The sequence below is a fragment of the Pogona vitticeps genome, chromosome 5 (genome assembly GCF_051106095.1).
Source record: "Pogona vitticeps strain Pit_001003342236 chromosome 5, PviZW2.1, whole genome shotgun sequence".
Classification (NCBI taxonomy): Eukaryota; Metazoa; Chordata; class Lepidosauria; order Squamata; family Agamidae; genus Pogona; species Pogona vitticeps.
Window position 1 is genome coordinate 195097957 of NC_135787.1, and position 17469 is coordinate 195115425.

A 17469-nucleotide genomic window follows, 5' to 3' on the forward strand; every position below is an offset into this window, starting at 1 on the left:
TTTCACGGCTGGGATCTAATGGTTGTTGTGGGTTTTTCGGGCTCTTTGACCATGTTCTGAAGGTCGTTCTTCCTAACGTTTCGCCAGTCTCTGTAGCCAGCATCTTCAGAGGACAGCACTCTGTGCTCTGAAGATATGCTGTCCTCTGAAGATGCCGGCCACAGAGACTGCCTAGAGTGGTCTTTTAGACCAGATGGGCAGGGTATAAACAAACAAACAAACAAATAAACAAACTGGCGAAACATTAGGAAGAACAACCTTCAGCACACGGCCAAAGAGCCCGAAAAACCCACAACAACCAAATTTATCTGTCTTAGATAAAAGTTCCCCTTGACAATTTGTCCAGTCATGTCCGACTCTAGGCGGTGGTGCTCATCTCCGTTTCCAACCCATAGAACTAGCGTTTGCCCATAGACAATCCTCCGTGGTCATGTGGCCAGCACGACTAGACACGGAATGCCATTACCTTCCCACCATGGTGGTACCTATTTATCTACTCGCATTTTTACCTGCTTTCAAACTGAGGTTGGCAGGAGGTGGGACAAGCGACAGGAGCTCGCTCCGTTGTGTGGATTCAATCTTACGACTGCAGGTCTTCTGACCCTGCAGCACAGAGGCTTCAGCGGTTTAACCCGCAGCACCACCACATCCCTTTTATCTGTCTTACCCCCGTAGCCATTCCTGCAGTATTTGCTCATGTACTTGTAGCCTAAGTCTAATTGAAGAATGTTGCTGTCGGGAGACAAAGATGGAGAACAAGGGAAGAAGGTGGAGGGGTTCTATTTTTTTTGGAAGCAGGGCAAACTGGAAGAAGAAAAAAGGGTCCATTTCTTGAACCCCACAGAATCGTAGTATTGTAGATTTTGGAAGGGAATCCCAAGGGGTCACTGAGCCCAGCGGACTGCCTGGAAGGCGACAGCTCCTGACTCTCTAAGAAGCAGCCCTCCAACTTCTGTAGAAGAACCTCCAATGAATCTGAAGAACCTCCAGATTCAGAGGGTTCACTACGCTCTGTCTCTGCACCGTCTCATCACCGTTCTTTCCCTTACCTTACAGGGAGAAGCAACTGTCAAGCATAAAGAGAGACAATACTAAAGCCAAAGCCATGAAAGAGGCACCGGGAGAGCAAGGAAGGGAAGGCAGCCAGCCTTTTCTCCTGCTCCCTGTGGTCTATTTTCAGGCACCCTCCTCCCCTCCTCTCCCCTCCCCTCCCCTCCTCAGTGGCTCATTATCAGCCGCCTGGGCCTCCCTAAGCCCTTTTTCCCCAGGCTAATTGGGGGTGACGTGATCTTGTCATCTCCCCTTTCAGCATTAATGGCTTAAATCCCCCTTTTTAATTTCCCTAAGAGGGCTCATGTGAAACAGCACCTCTCCAAAGGTCCTCCATTCCCATTGCTCCACGGCTGCCCCATAACACCTCCCACCCACCCCATCCTGGTGTTGGGAACATTGATGGTGTCTCTGCTCAGCCCCCCCCCCGCCTCCCTAGACTCTTTCGCTTCTTTTCCAAATATACATTCCCTCCCCTGGGTCTGTTCACCTGGTGCTGACACACCTGCCCCCCTGTGGGGGGGGGGATGTGGGCTGCCCTCCAGATGGCAGGGCGCCCAGGAGCACCCGCTTAGCGGAAGGCGCATGATGCTGCAAGCCACACTTTGCTGGCCTTCGCTCCACTTGTGGGTGTGCGCGCTTCAGGGACACTCAGTCCACGTGAGCGAGGCAGACTGTACTGCGCCAAAGCCCTGTGCATGCCGGGAGTGTGTGTATCAATGACTCCTGTGGATGCTAGCGCATCAACGACCCTGACACAATCCACACCAGAGGGGCAGTTCACACGAGCGAGGGCTGCGCTTCGGCCAACACCTGAAGTTCACACCAACTAAGCTTGGTTGGGACTGATTCCCGCGTGACCCTCTGGCTGAAGTGGGCGGGCCCGCTCAAAGATCTGCTTTGATGGTCTTCCTGCCTTGACCGGGGGGCTGGACTGGATGGCCTCGTAGGCCCCTTCCAACTTCACTCTTCTATGATTCGAAGACAAGGGAAGTGAATTTGCACCATTAGCTGTGGCACAAACTGTTTTCAAAGTTGGATTGTTTTTCAATTAAGAAATACACTTTTCCTAAACCGGAAAGGGTCCCCTACAGTCTCCAACCCAGGAAATGCCAAATGTCAATGGGTTCCCTGCTGCTCTTTGGCCCCTCTGTTCTCCGTGAGAACATGCATTTCTGCTCTCTCTTCCTCTTTTCTGGGTGCAGGAAGATGAAGGAGGAGCTGACATTGATGGAAAAAGCATCAATGATTTCAGACAGGGGTTCCCCACCTTGGGTCACCCAGGTGCTCTTGGACTGCAGCTCACAGAAGCCTTCACCGCCAGCTGTGTGGGCTGGTGTTTCTGGGCGTTGCCATCCAAGAATACCTTGGTGACCCGTGGTTTGGAACCGTTGACTTAAGAGGTGCAGGTGATGCCATCTATGGGAGAGAAGGACTCCATGAAGGAAGCCAGAGGGTTGAGTTTAGAAGATCTGGACAGGGCTGTGGATGCCTTTTCTTAGGTCACCAGACGTCGCACATAAAAATGAGGATGAGCGTGGGTGCCTTTGGGGGTCCCTGTCCCTCCTTCCAACAGGCAGTACCTGAAGCCCGAGCGTTCTCTTCTCATCTGCTTATTAAGGCAGATGGGTCAATTCGTTCAGTTCATCTTTGTATACATCCGTGAGCTGGCGTTTCTGAAAATCAGCCCTATCCATTGCGGTCTCTTCCCTGAAACCCCTCTGGACCCTGCTTTCATGGCTGAGGCCCACTGTGTGGCCGTTCCCTTCTGATCCCCCCCACCTCTCCAAAGAGGGAGGGGTCCGCTCTTTTAGGGATGCTCTCAACCCTAACCTGGTAGGAAACATCCTCCTGGCTTGGTGATGATGATGCCTGATGCAAGGTGACCGACCATTCAGCTGCTCGCTGGACCTTTGTGTGGGAGAGCCTCTTGCAGGATGACGCCCCTTGCGGGCTGTTGAAAAGGGCCAGGGGACCCGGAGTGTGGGCAGAATCTTCTTAGACTACAACTCCATCCTGAAAAGGGGGATCAAGAGACTTAGTCTTAAAAACAACCTGTCTTGCAAGGTCAGAAGACCTGCAGTCGTAAGATCGAATCCACGCAACGGAGTGAGCCCCCGTCGCTTGTCCCAGCTCCCACCAACCCAGCAGTTCGAAAGCAAGCAAAATGCCAAATGCAAGTAGATAAATAGGGACCACCTCGGTGAGAAGGTCACGGCGTTCCATGTCTAGTCGCGCTGGCCATGTGACCACGGAAGATTGTCTTTGGACAAACGCTGGCTCTATGGCTTGGAAACAGAGATGAGCACCATCTCCTGGTGTCGGACACGACTGGACAAATTGTCAAGGGGAACCTTTACCTAAGCTTTCATAGACTCACCTCTCGGTACACTCATGTCTAGAGATGGGTGTGAACCAGTTCGTCCCAGTTCGTCCCGATGGGCAGCGCAGGTGTGGCTGCTCCCCTAACCCCCTGCCTCCTCTTAACTCGATCAGCCCCTCGCCAGGCCCAGCGTGACGGCTTCCGGCCCCTCTTGGACGGATCTCCCAGTCCTGGCAGCAGCTCAGGCTTCTCTGCCCTGCCTGCTCGACTGATCTCTCCCTCTGACCAAAGGGAGGGGCAGAGAAGTCTCGGTGCCCTTGCCCCCAACTGGGAAATGAGTCATGGAGGTGGAAAAAGCAAGCAAGCTGGGCCTGGGGAGTGACTGATCAGCTGATGAGGCAGGGGAGGGGGAGGAACTGGGGTGAACCGGTTCGTGCCCATCTCTGCTTGCAACCAAAAAAACCTTGTCACTTAGTGTTAAAGACTAATCTAGCTATTCACCAGGAAATAGCCCCCCCCCCCAATAACTTCTCTGTGACAAGTGATGAAACAAAGCAAGCTCATCTGCAAAGTACAGGAGGCGGGAAAATCTCCTGCTATGACAATCAGATGCTTTTCAGCCGTTAAGGGATTCTTGCTTCTAAAGATGGGTTACCTGTCAAGTACAACTCCGCCCTGAGAGAGGAAGGGTTGGTTTAATCTCCTTCTGACCATCTGTTTATGCCGCTGCAGGAAATGAACACCAAAGAGAGGTATAATGCTTCAGCCAGAATCCATGTCAATGTAATGGATGGAGACGACCAGTATCCCCAGTTCTTGCCGTGCAACTTCCTGTCGCATGATGGAGTCAGCGTTTGCGTCAGCCCCATCTACACCACAAATATCACCGAAGGGGAGATCAAGGTGAGGAGAGGATGGTGGGCAGGATGGTCTTCAGAACATAGTGTGCAGAGCAGAGCGATCAGAGCAATCATGGGCAAACATTGACAGAAAGCCAAATTTTTGGTTGAATATCAGGAAAAACATCTTAACTGGTAGAGCAGTACGACGATGGAACCCATTGACTCCTGTGCTACCCTTTGGAGCATGCAAAGTATTTTTCAGAAATTCTCACTCACAAATGTATGTGGCATCATTTCTCAAACTGAAGTACTCTTGCACACGCACACATCCCTCGTGTGTATTACCCCGTGCCATTTCCCCCCTCCCTGACCGAATGGGTGTCTCTTGCAGACAGAACCCCTCCACTTCCTGCCTGGCAACATCCATGCGGAGGATGGAGACCGCGAGCTGAAGGCAGCCATTGCCTATTCTATCCTGTCAGGTACTGGGGGAAGGGGGAGGCAGAGGGGGAGGGTGGTCCGTTTGGGCACGATGGTCAGTGGGCATCCCTAGCAATTGAATATAGGTTTTAGTCACCCGTCCACAGTCGTGTTGTAGAAGCTGAATCTCAATCTCTCTCTCTCTCTCTCTCTCTCTCTCTCTCTCTCTCTGTGTACACTTATGGGCATGTGTGCTGGTGTCTGCCTGTTTGCATCAGCTGATGTGGGCAGAGGATGATAAAAGTCTTCAAATATCAAATTTGCATATAAAAAACTTGACCTCAGAGCGTTCAGCCTGGAGGCAGGTGGTGCATCGCAGCCTCTCCCAATTTGAAGGGACCCTTGTCCAGCAGGCCGAGGCAAAGGGGCAGTCCCGAAACCAGCCAAATCAGAGAGCTGGACAGGGGACAGATTGTAGTTGTCTTCAGTGTGGAAGGGATGGTCACTCTCGAATTGACCTCTTCAGCCACACTAGACGCTGTTCCCTCTATTCAAAGCAGGGTACCCTAGTCTCTGGAGACTGAAGGATGCCTAATCATGTGTAACTATAAAAGCTGGATTTGAAGATCAGGTCAGTTTGGATGTTAGATGGGTGAGTCTCTCTCATCTTCCTTCCCTGTGATGGACACAGGAGACAGAGAATGGTGCCATTAGTTAAGAAAATTTAACTAAGAACAAGATAAGAAATATCAGATTGTCTGGTTAGAGCGGTCTCTACCCAGCCTTGAGAGGGTCTCACTCCCTTTGAAGGATCAGGTTTTCAGCTTTGGGGTGGCACTCTTAGATCCAACTTTCTTTATAGAGGCAGAAATATCCACTGTGGCCAAGGGTATCTTTTATCAGCTCTGGCAGATCGTCCAGCTATGCCCCTACCTGGATAAGAAGCGCCTAACAACAGTGGTTCAAGCACTGACAACCTCTAAAATAGACTACTGTAAAACCCTTGATGTAGGGCTGCCCTTGGCGTCAGAAGGGAAACCTCAGCAGGTCCCAAATGTGGCTGCCTTTTATTCATTTTTAACTGTTGTCCCGAGATGTTCAAATGAGTTTAAATTGGCTTCATTCTGTTGAAGTGCAGGTTTATTTAGCCACTGACAGGGTTTTTATTCAGTTGTATCTTGTAATTCTGTATGATTTTGGTTGTAATAATGACTCGATGTTTCGTGAATCGACCAGAGAGTGTTTGCACTAATGGAACAGTATAGAAGTTGAAGTAAGTAAGTACGTAAGTTAAGTAAGTTAAGTATGTAATGTATTCGCGAAGGCTTTCACGGCCGGGATCTAATGGTTGTTGTGGGTGAGAGCACAATTTGCTGTCCTCTGAAGATGCCCATGGCCACAGAGACTGGCAAAATGTTAGGAAGAACAAGAGCCCGAAAAACCCACAACAACCATTATGTAAGTTAAGTAAGTTAGGTAAGTAAGTAAGTAAGTTGGTAGGTAGGTAGGTAGGTAGGTAGGTAGGTAGGTAAGCGGGTGGGTAGGTGGATGGATGGATGGATGGATAATCACTCCCCCCCACTTCTTTAATGACAATGATCTACAAATATACAGTATAAGATTCTGAGCTCTTTTTCCTGCTCATATTTTGCACAGAGACATAATCTATACCAGTGGTTCTTAACCTTGGGTTACTCAGGTGTTTTTGGACTGCGACAAATCGATGTCTCAGGATCCAAACTTGCTTGTTGAAAATCTGCTAGACTTTGCTTTCGTTCAGAATTTCCCTTGAGTGCCACATGCCTCCAGTCCTCTCCATCCTCTTGCAGGAGAGTCCGGCATGTAGGCTGGGCTTTGTTGCTCTGAAGGAAGGTCCAGCCACTTGGCCTGGGCTCTTGGGTGGACACCCACCCACCAGGGCCAGGTGGCACCAAAGAACCCAGCTGTCTGTCTGCACGTCAGTCCAGAGAAGGGCCGCGGCTTTTGCATGGCCACTCCAGAGATGCTGGCGATAAGGGTCCTCCCACGCCTCTTCAGCAATTGCCTTCCTCCGGGGCTCCTTCCTTTCTGGCATGGACAGATCCGTCGTCCAGAGCTCCAGGGACATGGGGACAAGAGGCTCCTGCCACCGTCTGGTCCAGGGGCCCATGGATGGAAGGCGTTGGAGCAGGCAGCTGGCCCAGGGAGGGAGATTGGAGCCGGTTTGCACCTCAGGGCTGGGCTGGGATCACACAGCACGTGGTGGGGAAGTCCCTTCTCTGTCCTCCACGGTTGGCTGCTTTATCCCTCCTGAGCCCAAGCTGTATGGAGGTGCTCCAAAGATGCTGGCTTCATGCACCTCTCTCTTTCTCGCCCCACTTCCCCCCCCCCCAGGGACTGACCACGGCTACTTCCACATGGACAACCTCACGGGGGCCATCACCATGTTGCGGCCGGTGGAGAGCAGGATCCTCACCCCTCTGTATAGCCTCAGCATCATGGTGAGCTACTGCGGTTGAGAGGAGGGGATGTAAGAGGGAGGTTTTGGGCCACCGGAATTCCTTGGCACCGGGCGTCCCTTTTGAGATCGCTCTGGCAGACTTGGCGCGCTCTCAGGTCCCGGGCTCGGTTCCCTGTTGCCTCGAGTTCAGGGCGTGATCCTCACACAGGGAAATAGATCGCCTTCTGGACCGATTGCTCTCTCTTCCTTCCGCCTGCCTAGGCCTCCCAGGTGAACGACGCGAAGAAGTACGCAGTGACGGAGGTCCGGGTGAGGGTCCTGGCTGCCAATTATTACTCCCCCCACTTCGAGAAGCCCCAGTTCCAGGCCTTTGTCCACGAAGGCGAGAGCGTGGCCTCCTTGGTGCTCACCTACAGCGGGCGGGTGTTACTCCTGAATGCGGCTGACCTGGACTTTCCTGATGTGAGTCTCTGCCCTCCCCCTGACCCACGCATCCACCCCACCCCGGCTTTGGACGTGAAGGCCAGCCTGAAGCAGTGCAGATGCTCTAGCTGGAGAAACAGAGAGAAAATGAGACAGACTATACAGATATGTTGAATTGAGACAGGATGTGAGCATCTGTTAAGCAAGAGGCAGCAGTCACGGAACACAATTGCTGACTGCAAAATCAGGTGTCCAGCTGCGTGTTAGAAATACTCCATCACATGATGTTTTGGGGAGCTCTGTCTACGTCAGGGTGCCCTACACATGGCCTACTTTTGGTTTCGGTAGGACAGATGGCCTGGATCCAGGGAAATGGGAATTGGATCCAAAGTCACCCAAGATGGTTCGTTTCTAGTCTGGACTCTGAAGAATGACACTCCCCTCCCCTCTCCCTACCGTGTCTTTTTGAGACATGTCCCAAGAGGACGGAAGTTTCTGTTTATCATCAGGTTCTCCTCCATCTCTTCTCCCTTATGCGAAGAGGGGATCCCTTCCATTCTGGGAATCTCTTGGTCTCCAGCAACTGAGAACATAAGAACATATAACCTGGGTTTGTGCCTTGTAACAAGTGATGGCTGGCAAACCATGGTTTGCTAAGCCCATCTCTACTGACAAACCACAGTTTGTTAAGCAGCCCAAAGCCACTATCTAAACCCATAATTTGTTCTTGGCCTATTAACTCTGGCTTGTATGGAGCATGGCTTGTTGTGACCTGTGATCCAGCCACAACGGCTTGTCCCTGACTCTTTTCTGCCAGCTGCCAACGGTGAAAGAGGAGCGGGCAAATGGAGCAGCAGAGTTCCGCTCATTGGGGGTGGGGGTTGCCTGTCATGTCGTTTGTGGCTTCACAAACCATGATTCACCTTGATGTAGAGAGCTGTCAGGTACCACCTCAAGCCGTTGCTCCCTCTAGCGTGGTTATTTTCTGCTTTGGTTCGCATGAGTGCTTCTGGGTGGTGGGAAGAGCTCTTTCTCAACCTTTCCTCTGGGCAACAGGGTTTCCGCCGGGAGCCTGCCTACTGCCTCTAAACCTCAATCATCCTCCAGTGTCTGCTGATCTCTGTGGCACCCAGCGGAAGATCTTTAGCCTCACACCTGCTGCCTGGTCTTTTCTATAACTGGAGAAGTGGAGGATCTGAAGCTGGCAGGGCTTGCAAAAATTACTGCTGTCCAACTGTAACTCCCAGAACTCGCAGCCTATGCGAAGTCCCTCAAGAGCACTGTTTTCCTGAAGGGAATCAGCTGTTTTTCCCCCCATTTCTCTTTCTCCAGCCCCTAAGGGGTGAGCCAGGGGGGGTAGGATGAATATCTGCTCCTCCGTCTCATATGCCACTTTCTCCTCCTTTGGGTTTCCCCCAGGGCTTTAACCCCATGGTGTGCTATACCCTGAAGCACCAGTCAAACCACACACAGCTCTTCCAGATCACCCCAGGCGGACTCCTCATCGCCCGAGCTGACCACTTGCAGGCCCTCCAGCGCTACGCCTTGCAGGTAGGAGCTGGGAAAGACCATCATGCCCGGAAAGGTAGAAGGGGGCAGGAAAAGAGGAAGGCCCCCATGTGAGATAGACTCACTCCCTAAAAGAAGACACAGGCTTGAGCCTACAAGAGCTGAGCAGGGTTGTTGAGGATGGGACATTTGGGAGATGGCTCATTCATGGGATGGCCACAAGTCAGAGGCAACTGGACAGCACATGACAAGAGCAACATGCATTTCCCGAGCACATTCACAAAGCATGTTTTCAGATGCGTATATGACTCTGCGTGCATTTCAGTCTCTGTTAAATCACATTGCAAACCTCAGAATGGAATGGATTTCTGAAAGAAGGGGCACTTCATTCCCTTGCCAGCCTCTGGAGGTGCCAAGCTAATATTTTCCAGGGGGAACTGTGAATCCACCATATTTAAGAGCCTCGTGGCGCAGTGGTTAAAACACTGTATTGCAGCTAAAACTGTGCTCACGACCTGGGGTTCAAATCCCAGGTAGGCGGCTCAAGGTTGACTCAGCCTTCCATCCTTCCAAGGTCGGTAAAATGAGTACCCAGCTTGCTGGGGGGGCAATGTGTAGCCTGTATAATTAAAAATTGTAAACCGCCCAGAGAGTGCTTGTAGCGCTATGGGGCGGTATATAAGTCCAATAAATAAATAAATAAATAAATAAATTTAATTTCCATTGGTATTTCCCCCTTTGCCTCTCTGGGAGGCTGCAGGCTTGATGTTGGCATCAAGACCAGTCACAGAAAGTGGTTCGTTGGGAAGTGATCCACAACCTGCTCCTGCATAAGACCCGAGCAGATCCTAAAGTGCCGCCGTAGAGTGGGCCAAGAGTGCAGTTACGGCCCCATCTTTTTGACCCCTTGCTGCAGATCCTATGTTCCTCCCCCCAGGTCCCTGTAGTTGGGGATACAAACTGGAGACAGGGGGGCTCCCTTCCATCATTCCGTGGGAACGCCAGTTCTGGAGAGAAAAGTTTTGTATTTCAAGGCACAGACACTCAAATGCAAAGTTATGAGCAGCAAGTGCCTGGCCTGTGATTCTGGCATGGCTTTCCTGCTCAAAAGATGTAGAAGTGGAAAGAGGGAGTGGTCTTCCCTCTTCCATATACTGGGAAGGGTGTCGGTATGGTGATAAAGCGATAAGATGGAAGAAGTCCTAACTCAAGGTGCAATCAGACCGACCAGCATTTAGCCTGCTGCTTGGTCTGCAGCAAGGACCGTTTGGTTAGCTCTCTTTTCGCATGACGTAATTCCTGGGGCGCACCAAATCATCCCCTGTGTGTTCCTCCCTCCACCTTTCTGTCTATCTCTTTGATGAGGGTAGGATCATTCTGGTTTAGTCCATTTCCAGCATGCTGGGAACGGACCGCAAGTGAACCTTCTTGCTGTTCAAGACCCGGTAGGAATTTCTCATGTCCTGAAGTGGCTCGCTTATGAAGCCGGCCACTTCAGGATATGAGAAATTCCTACTAGAAGGAGCTAGACCAAAATAAGGTTGCTTGGAGTTCTGATATACTCTTTGGACACCAGGATCACACCAAATGGCATCACGCATATTTATTTGACTCCAGGTGACCCTAAAGAGCCCATTGGATTGGGTCCCAAGTATCCCTCCCTACCCTGATGCTGAGTGCTGGTTCTTCCTTTAGATCGTTGCACGAGATGAGGAGTCTGGGGAGACCACCAACACGACAGTCCATGTGGAGGTGTTGAGACCTGGCGAAGCAGGTATGCCAGGGAGGGTGTGTGTGATATGGACAGGTTGGCCTCCTTTGCACATTGTCTCAGTGGGAATGCCTGGGTGCACTGGTCTGCTACGCTACAGGAAAGCCAAAGGGACACAAAAATAGTCCCCAGTGCCCTTATTCTGCATGTGCACACACAGAAGCTGCCATCCATTCTGTTTATATTCTGCATGAAGCACATTTAAATTCTGCAACCTAGGTTCTGCAACGTTTTCCTTTATTCTGCACATTAGGGGCGTGCAGTTGTTGTCTGTCTGCAGCAGGATTAGGCCTGGGTGGGCCAGTTTGATATCAAGGAGTTCCACATCCTGTACCATGATTCCTCAAGTAAAGGATGCAGATAGGCGAGGTGTCCTTCAACCACTTTGTGCCTTTATCTGGTTCAGATCCACCCCCTCTGCCCTTTGCCTGTACTTCTTTCAGTCCATAGAGATTCTGACATTTGCTTTCTTGGAGGTACTTTATCCTTTGGGGGAGGGACATACCTCACGCCCTACTGCTAGAGACATACATCCCTGCCTTGTTTTAACCTTCTATAGTCAGTGATATTTTTTTTTTTGCACATTTCTGAAAATTGTGAATCATCAGAAGATGTCGGTCCAGTGTGGCCTTCTTGTGGGAAACTAGCAAAATCATCAGCCTTGGATGGCTTGTTTGTGTCTTTGCGATCCATCAGCACCTCAGCTGTGGAACGTGCTCCCCTTAGAGGCTCTGCTGGCACCAACGTTGCTTTCATTTTGATTCCAGTTTAAAACATAGGTTTTTACCAGATCTGTTGGGGTTTAAAGGTCTTGGCTGCTGTAGGTGGTGGTATGCTCTTGAATCTGGAGGGTTTCAAACCCCTAAAATTATTTTCAAATTCTTTTAATGATGTTCTGTGCTTTAAACTGTTCCATTCTTCTTTTAAACCCCTTACCCTGAGGTGTCATGGCACTGTGCAGGCAGGACACAGTTAAAATACAACACCTGAATGAATGGCTGGAATCCTATTGGCGATTTAGACTTGCGGAAGGGAAACGGTGTAATTCTTGGTGGCAAATTGTTACTCATTAACAGGATGCTGGTTTTGTTCCTGGCCTTGCGACTAGGCACAAGGCCTGGTCAACCAGCCCCTTGCTAATGAGGGGCAATTTGCTTCTAAGACTTGCACATTTCCCTAACGAATCTATACCAATGGTTAGTAGGATTCGAGCCAATGAATTTCCCTCTACTTGCTCCTAATTTCCATCTACTTGCTTCTAAGACTTGCGCATTTGCCTAACGAATCTATATCAATGGCTAGTAGGAGTCGAGCCAATGCATTTCCCTCTACGGCTCATACCACGTGCTGAGAGGTTCACTCTTTCCTCTCTCCTCCTTCTTTCGGACAGTCCCCATGGACCCTCTGGAGGCGGAACACCAGGGTGCGCTGGACTCCGGGGTCCTTGCTGGTGGCCTGGGGGCACTGCTGTTGGTGACGGCCATTGCCCTCTTCCTCATCTTGCGCACCATGAAGAAGAGGCAACGGCACCAGCAGAACATGGAGAGAGCGGCTTTAGCCATGGAGAAGCATCCGAATGTGGTAAGTGGGGACCAGCCGGAGAGCTCGCTTCTAGGGGACGTGGCTAGAGAGGGCGTCACAGCCGCCCGGGAGGAGCTGTGGCTGAACCGAGATGTCTTTGCCTTCTTGAATGTCCCTCAGAGCCACTTTACACACATACACAGGCAACACACATGACACGAGGCTAGGACTCTAACTAGGATGGAGGAATGGGGCATGCTTTCCAAAGGGCAGCAAAATCTAGCCCTGAATCTGCAGGGATCATTGGAAAGATACAGAGCAATGCCTCCCAAACCTATTCATTCCCCCCCCCCTTTTAAAAAAACTTCCTTTTTCTTACTTGAAGAGGCCACGGCTGCCTCTGCTGAAAAAGCCTATATGTATGATTTCTCGTCCATTGCCGTGGTGGGCAAACTCTACCAGTTTGGGGGGGCTGCGCAACCCCATTCCTGGACCTTTGAAGGGCTATGCGCCCTCCCAGCACCCCAGAAAAAAGTAGGTTAACACACAGACGCTCCAGATTTTTACTAGGGAAAGGAATTTGGGATTTTCTGGCCCGGAAATCCCACAATTCTCCATTCTGGGAGTTCTATCTACCTTACAGGCATCTTACAAACACCTAAATGTGACTCGCCTGGGAGAAAGGCCTAAACTGGGTAACTTTTAGGCCGAGCTCCACCCTAGCTTCCTGGTAAGAAAGAGGGCTCCCAGAGTGCACTGGGGCAGGAACAGGAAGCTTAGGTAGAACGAGGCCGAGCTCAGCCTCAAAGCCTTCTTGTTTAGGCCTTTTTCTCCCAGGTGCGATTTTTTTTTAAAAAAATTGAAAATACCTCCCACCTCTGATAGCCATTCATATATAGATCTATATCTCAACATTTAAAAAGATTGTCTCAGGCTTTGGAGAGCCCCCAGTGTACTGAGGGGCCCTATCAGAAATGTAAAAATATCTTCTCATATTCCCTTCAGAACATCATAGAACGTTGGTTTAAAATGTTATAGAAAATTGAGGGGATGTGGGGTTCTGTGGATCGCAGGATTTCAAGCAGGGAAACATCCGGGGCCCTGGGGGCAGGCTGAGTTTTGCCTGAGGGCTGCATGTTGCCGACCCTTTTGCTCCATCACGTGAGGAATACGAAGCCATTTCTCAAGTCTTGCCTCCAGGATAGGGAGGTCATTTCATGGCGTGATGGATTCTATGGACTCAGAGACACTTTCCTGGACGATTCTGCTCACCTTGTATGCTGATTTCTAACACTCCATTTAAGAGATCCCTAGATGCTATAGGGGAAGGCATGGGGTTAGGGTGAACCCCTGCCTCCCAGTTTTGGACTTCTTTTTTGTGAACCCAGCTGTACGGGTAGCAAAAACGAGACAAACACAATGTCAAATCAGTTCAGATACGTATTTGGGTTGGCTTGGGAAAGGTATCAGGGTTAGGGTCAAATGCAGTGAGATCAGAAAGACAGATGCAAAAATACAGGTCGGCCTAATAAATCCATCCAGAACTCAATAGACATACAGAGGAGCAGGAAGCAAAAACTATGGAGAGAGCCATCTTCTTTAGCTACCTCCTGTATCTGCCATCGGGCGTGCTGATGATCACCTTACTTGGACCAACAAAAGGGGAGTCTGGAAATGTAACATTAAAAGCAAAAAAGAGTCCTAAAGGTAGCTAGCCACAACAATGCAGAGGGACAAAACTGACCGTAGCAATAAGAAGCAGGTAAGAGCTTTTGCTTTGGACCAGACCAAAAGTGAAAGAGAGAGGATAAGATGGATTATAAGGCCTGGGTCCTATCAAAAGGTGTTGGGAAGAACCAGGGGGCTCAGAGAGGCTAGCCGGGTCTTCCTCTGAAGCTTCACAATGAAAACTATAAACAGGCATCAGAGCCCATGAAACAAAGGGATGAAATACTGTCCCGCTTCACCTTTCCATCCTGCTTTTTGGTGGATGGCTTGGAAACACTGAGTGCCGAGCCTGCATTGATTTCTCCATTCATCACCCCCATCATTCATTCATTCATTCATTCATTCATTCATTCATTCATTCATTCATTCATTCATTCATTCATCTAAAACAGGACCCTTTCTGACGTTTTCTTTGGCTGACAAGGTGGGTGAGGAGAGTGATGGGGCAATAGAGTTACCCAATAACCCCCCAGGAACAATGGGCGACTGCTCTCAAGGTGCAGAGAAGGTTTTCCTTTGAGGGTCACCAACCGTCCCCGTCCGCAGCACAACCCTTTGAAAGAAAGAGATGTGTGTGGTTGGCTTAAGCGAGCCTCCCCTGCTTTTAAATGTGGCATGTTCAGTTTTCAACCCTGCTTTCCTTAGGTCGTCCAAGTGGCCAGCCCGTCTGTTCTCCTTCTCTCCTTTCCTCGGTCCCCGTGTTCCATCCTTGGTAGTCATGGGCCATCCTCCTCCCTCAAACCCTGGATGTGAACCCGATCCTCTGGCCCTCATCTCCCCCAGCCTGACCCTCTCCCATCATCTAGGAATGGGGGAAACTGTCCCAATTCACAGAAACGATGGGAGGCTTCATTTCTGAAATCCTGCCTTATTCTCAGCACTGGTTTTTTTGTTTTTTTGTGAATGCCACCCAGCCCTTTTTTTTTTAATGATTTTGTGAAGACCTACACCTGGAGAAACTTAAATAAAGGATGCAAAGAAAAGACTGGGTGGTCCTCAAAGGCGACACAATGTAAGAGCGGGTGATACCTGTGGTTCGTTGTTATATGGTTGTTATTACATTTACTCCTTTGATCGCGCCTTTTATTGTGAACCAACCCTGAGTCATGCTGTGGCCCTCATGGGAGTGGTCTGTTCAACGGAAGCAAAACGACAGACCTTTTATTTGGTTTTTAGCCGTACATACAACAAAAGGTATCGCCCACTCTTACCTTAAATAAAAGAGAGGCTTCCGTCTGATGGCAAGCGAGGGGTGGATGTTTGATCCCAGAGGGAAAGGGGCACCTTGCTGGGGGTGCAGAGCTTCCTGAAAGCGGTCTTTCCTCCATCGGGGAATCACTCCTCAAAAAGTACCCCCCCTCACTGCAGGACCAAAAAGAAGTCCGGCTTGGACACGGATCATAGTCAGGCTTGAGCACATTTCCCCATATGTTGTGGGATCACTGGGGGCGGGTGGGAGGAAGTTGCACTGGGCCGCTCCAGAAGCAGTCGAAAATGTCCTCAGTTTCCTCATGTGGTCCCCCCCCCCAGAGTCGTCTTTGCCATTTTCTCCAAGGTGGCCCCTGATGTATTTAAATATCTGCTGTGCTCAGGACCACGTGGGAATCTCTTAACGCGGTCATGACGGTGACCCGTCACACCTCATCTTGGTTCTGAGCTAAGGGGGTGGCCTCCAGTTCTGCGGCTCTACAACTCCCATTAAGCCGAGGAACTTCATGACTATCGCTGGCTCCAGATGTTGTGGCCAGAGATGGGCACAACTCCCCCCTCCCCTGGTTCAGCAGTTTGTCCGGGTTCATTTACCGCCGGAATAGGTGTTTGGCAGTTCGGCACCTCTCCCCCTCCAGCAGGTGCCCGACTCAGAAGCGGCATCTTGGCTTCCTCGCCCTGCCTCTCCCAGGCGCTGCTTCAAACTGGGCAGAAGAAGAGCATTTGCCCCTAGTTAGACAGGGGGTGGGAAAATAATCTGCCGGCCCAGACGTCAATGGTTCTCATGGTCCAATCCCCCACTGGGCCTCCTGGGGGAGAACCACCAGCCTGGGTGGCCTTGGGCCAGCTGCTCAGAGTTCCCAGGGCGACCCTAGAAGAAAGGATGGGGAAACCCCTGGAAAACCCTCAAAAGAGTTGCCACAGACCAGAATTGACTTCAGAGCCCCTGATGATGATGATGATAGACATGAGACAGCTAAGGTGCCAGCTGCAGAGAACTGTCGCACATCACAGAGTTTGGAGACTAGCATTTCCGATACTCTGGCTGGGAGCGTACGTGCGTCTCTCTTGCACTCACCTCTTTGGGTTGTGTCCTGCTGTGTTTCTGGACGCTTCTGGAAGGAGTGAGAAGGATTTATATTTAAAAAAAACACCAAACCCTCGTGTAGCTGCTGGGTCTCTGGGCCTTTGTTACGCAGCGGAGTGGGTGCAGGGCAGCATTGCAAACGGAGACGGGAGGACCAGTCCCTTCCAGGGATGGTGGGTGACCCACCAACTCGAGAGCTTTGGAGGGAGAGTTTTCCTTCCCTTGACCCGGATCCCCGGCACTCACTTCTCATCATGCTAAAAAGTCCCTGCTGCTCCCATCACCCACGTGTGGTTCACACTCTTCTTGGCTGAATCTCATGGAGAGAGGCATGGAGTGGAACAGACCTCAGGTTAAGAGAGTCAGGTATCCATCAGGAGAGACAGGTGGGCCTGGCTTTCTCCTCCCTTCCCAGGTGACTCTTTGCTCAGGTGTTCTGTGGGACTGAAGCCTTGCTCCACGTTTCCACCATCTCAGTCCGGTTTTGCAAACCCTTGGCCCTTAAACCCTTTTATAATCGACAGTGTCCAGTCCAGAGACCATGTCAGGGCCTGTCCATACAGTGCTGGACTCAAGCCCAAGTTTGTGATGTGGAGAAAATAATCCTTCCTCGATAATAATGAGGAAATCTGCACGAGGCAAGTTGCTTCTCTAACTCCGCTGTCACGTTTTAACGTTGTCTTGAACCCGGTAAAATTGAACCCTAGGGACTTGTGCTCTGTTTAAAGGGATAAATCAAATCCACAGGGGGTCTTTTTAGGTGCCCAGCTAGGATGTTTCGAGAAGTCTTTCCTTGAAATATCCTGTGTGGATCTGGCCAACATTTTTTCTTTTTAAATTGGAGGTGAGCCTTACGCGAGAGCCCTTCTCTGCTCTGAGCAAACGGGCGTATTGTCGGCACGCTTTGAACGCAGCACGGATCCTTTGGCATGGATTTGGGCCACGGTAAAAAGGATCGCCAGGTTGCTGTGACCAGTTTGAAGTCCAATGAGAACTGGACCCGTCCTGACAACCGTTCCCAGCAGGGTTCTCGCCCATCATCCTCTAAGCCGACGAGTCTGTGTACCCACATAGGAGACATTGGCAGTTTCTTGGCTATTGGGATGGACGGCGAGTGACCCATCATTGAGCCCATCGCTTGATTTG

At 50.6% G+C, this 17469-nt stretch overlaps 1 protein-coding gene across 2 annotated transcripts in view; it reads left to right on the forward strand.

Annotated features, from left to right (window-relative positions):
- LOC110090287 (uncharacterized) overlaps positions 1-17469 on the forward strand; it is a 43049-nt gene that overhangs the window by 16447 nt on the left and 9133 nt on the right. For both annotated transcript variants that reach the window (XM_073002402.2, XM_073002403.2), the window contains exons 7-13: positions 4106-4276; positions 4607-4697; positions 7009-7115; positions 7337-7537; positions 8918-9049; positions 10703-10781; positions 12169-12359. In XM_073002402.2, coding sequence (XP_072858503.2) covers positions 4106-4276; positions 4607-4697; positions 7009-7115; positions 7337-7537; positions 8918-9049; positions 10703-10781; positions 12169-12359 — 972 coding nt within the window. The remainder of the gene's footprint in view (positions 1-4105; positions 4277-4606; positions 4698-7008; positions 7116-7336; positions 7538-8917; positions 9050-10702; positions 10782-12168; positions 12360-17469) is intronic.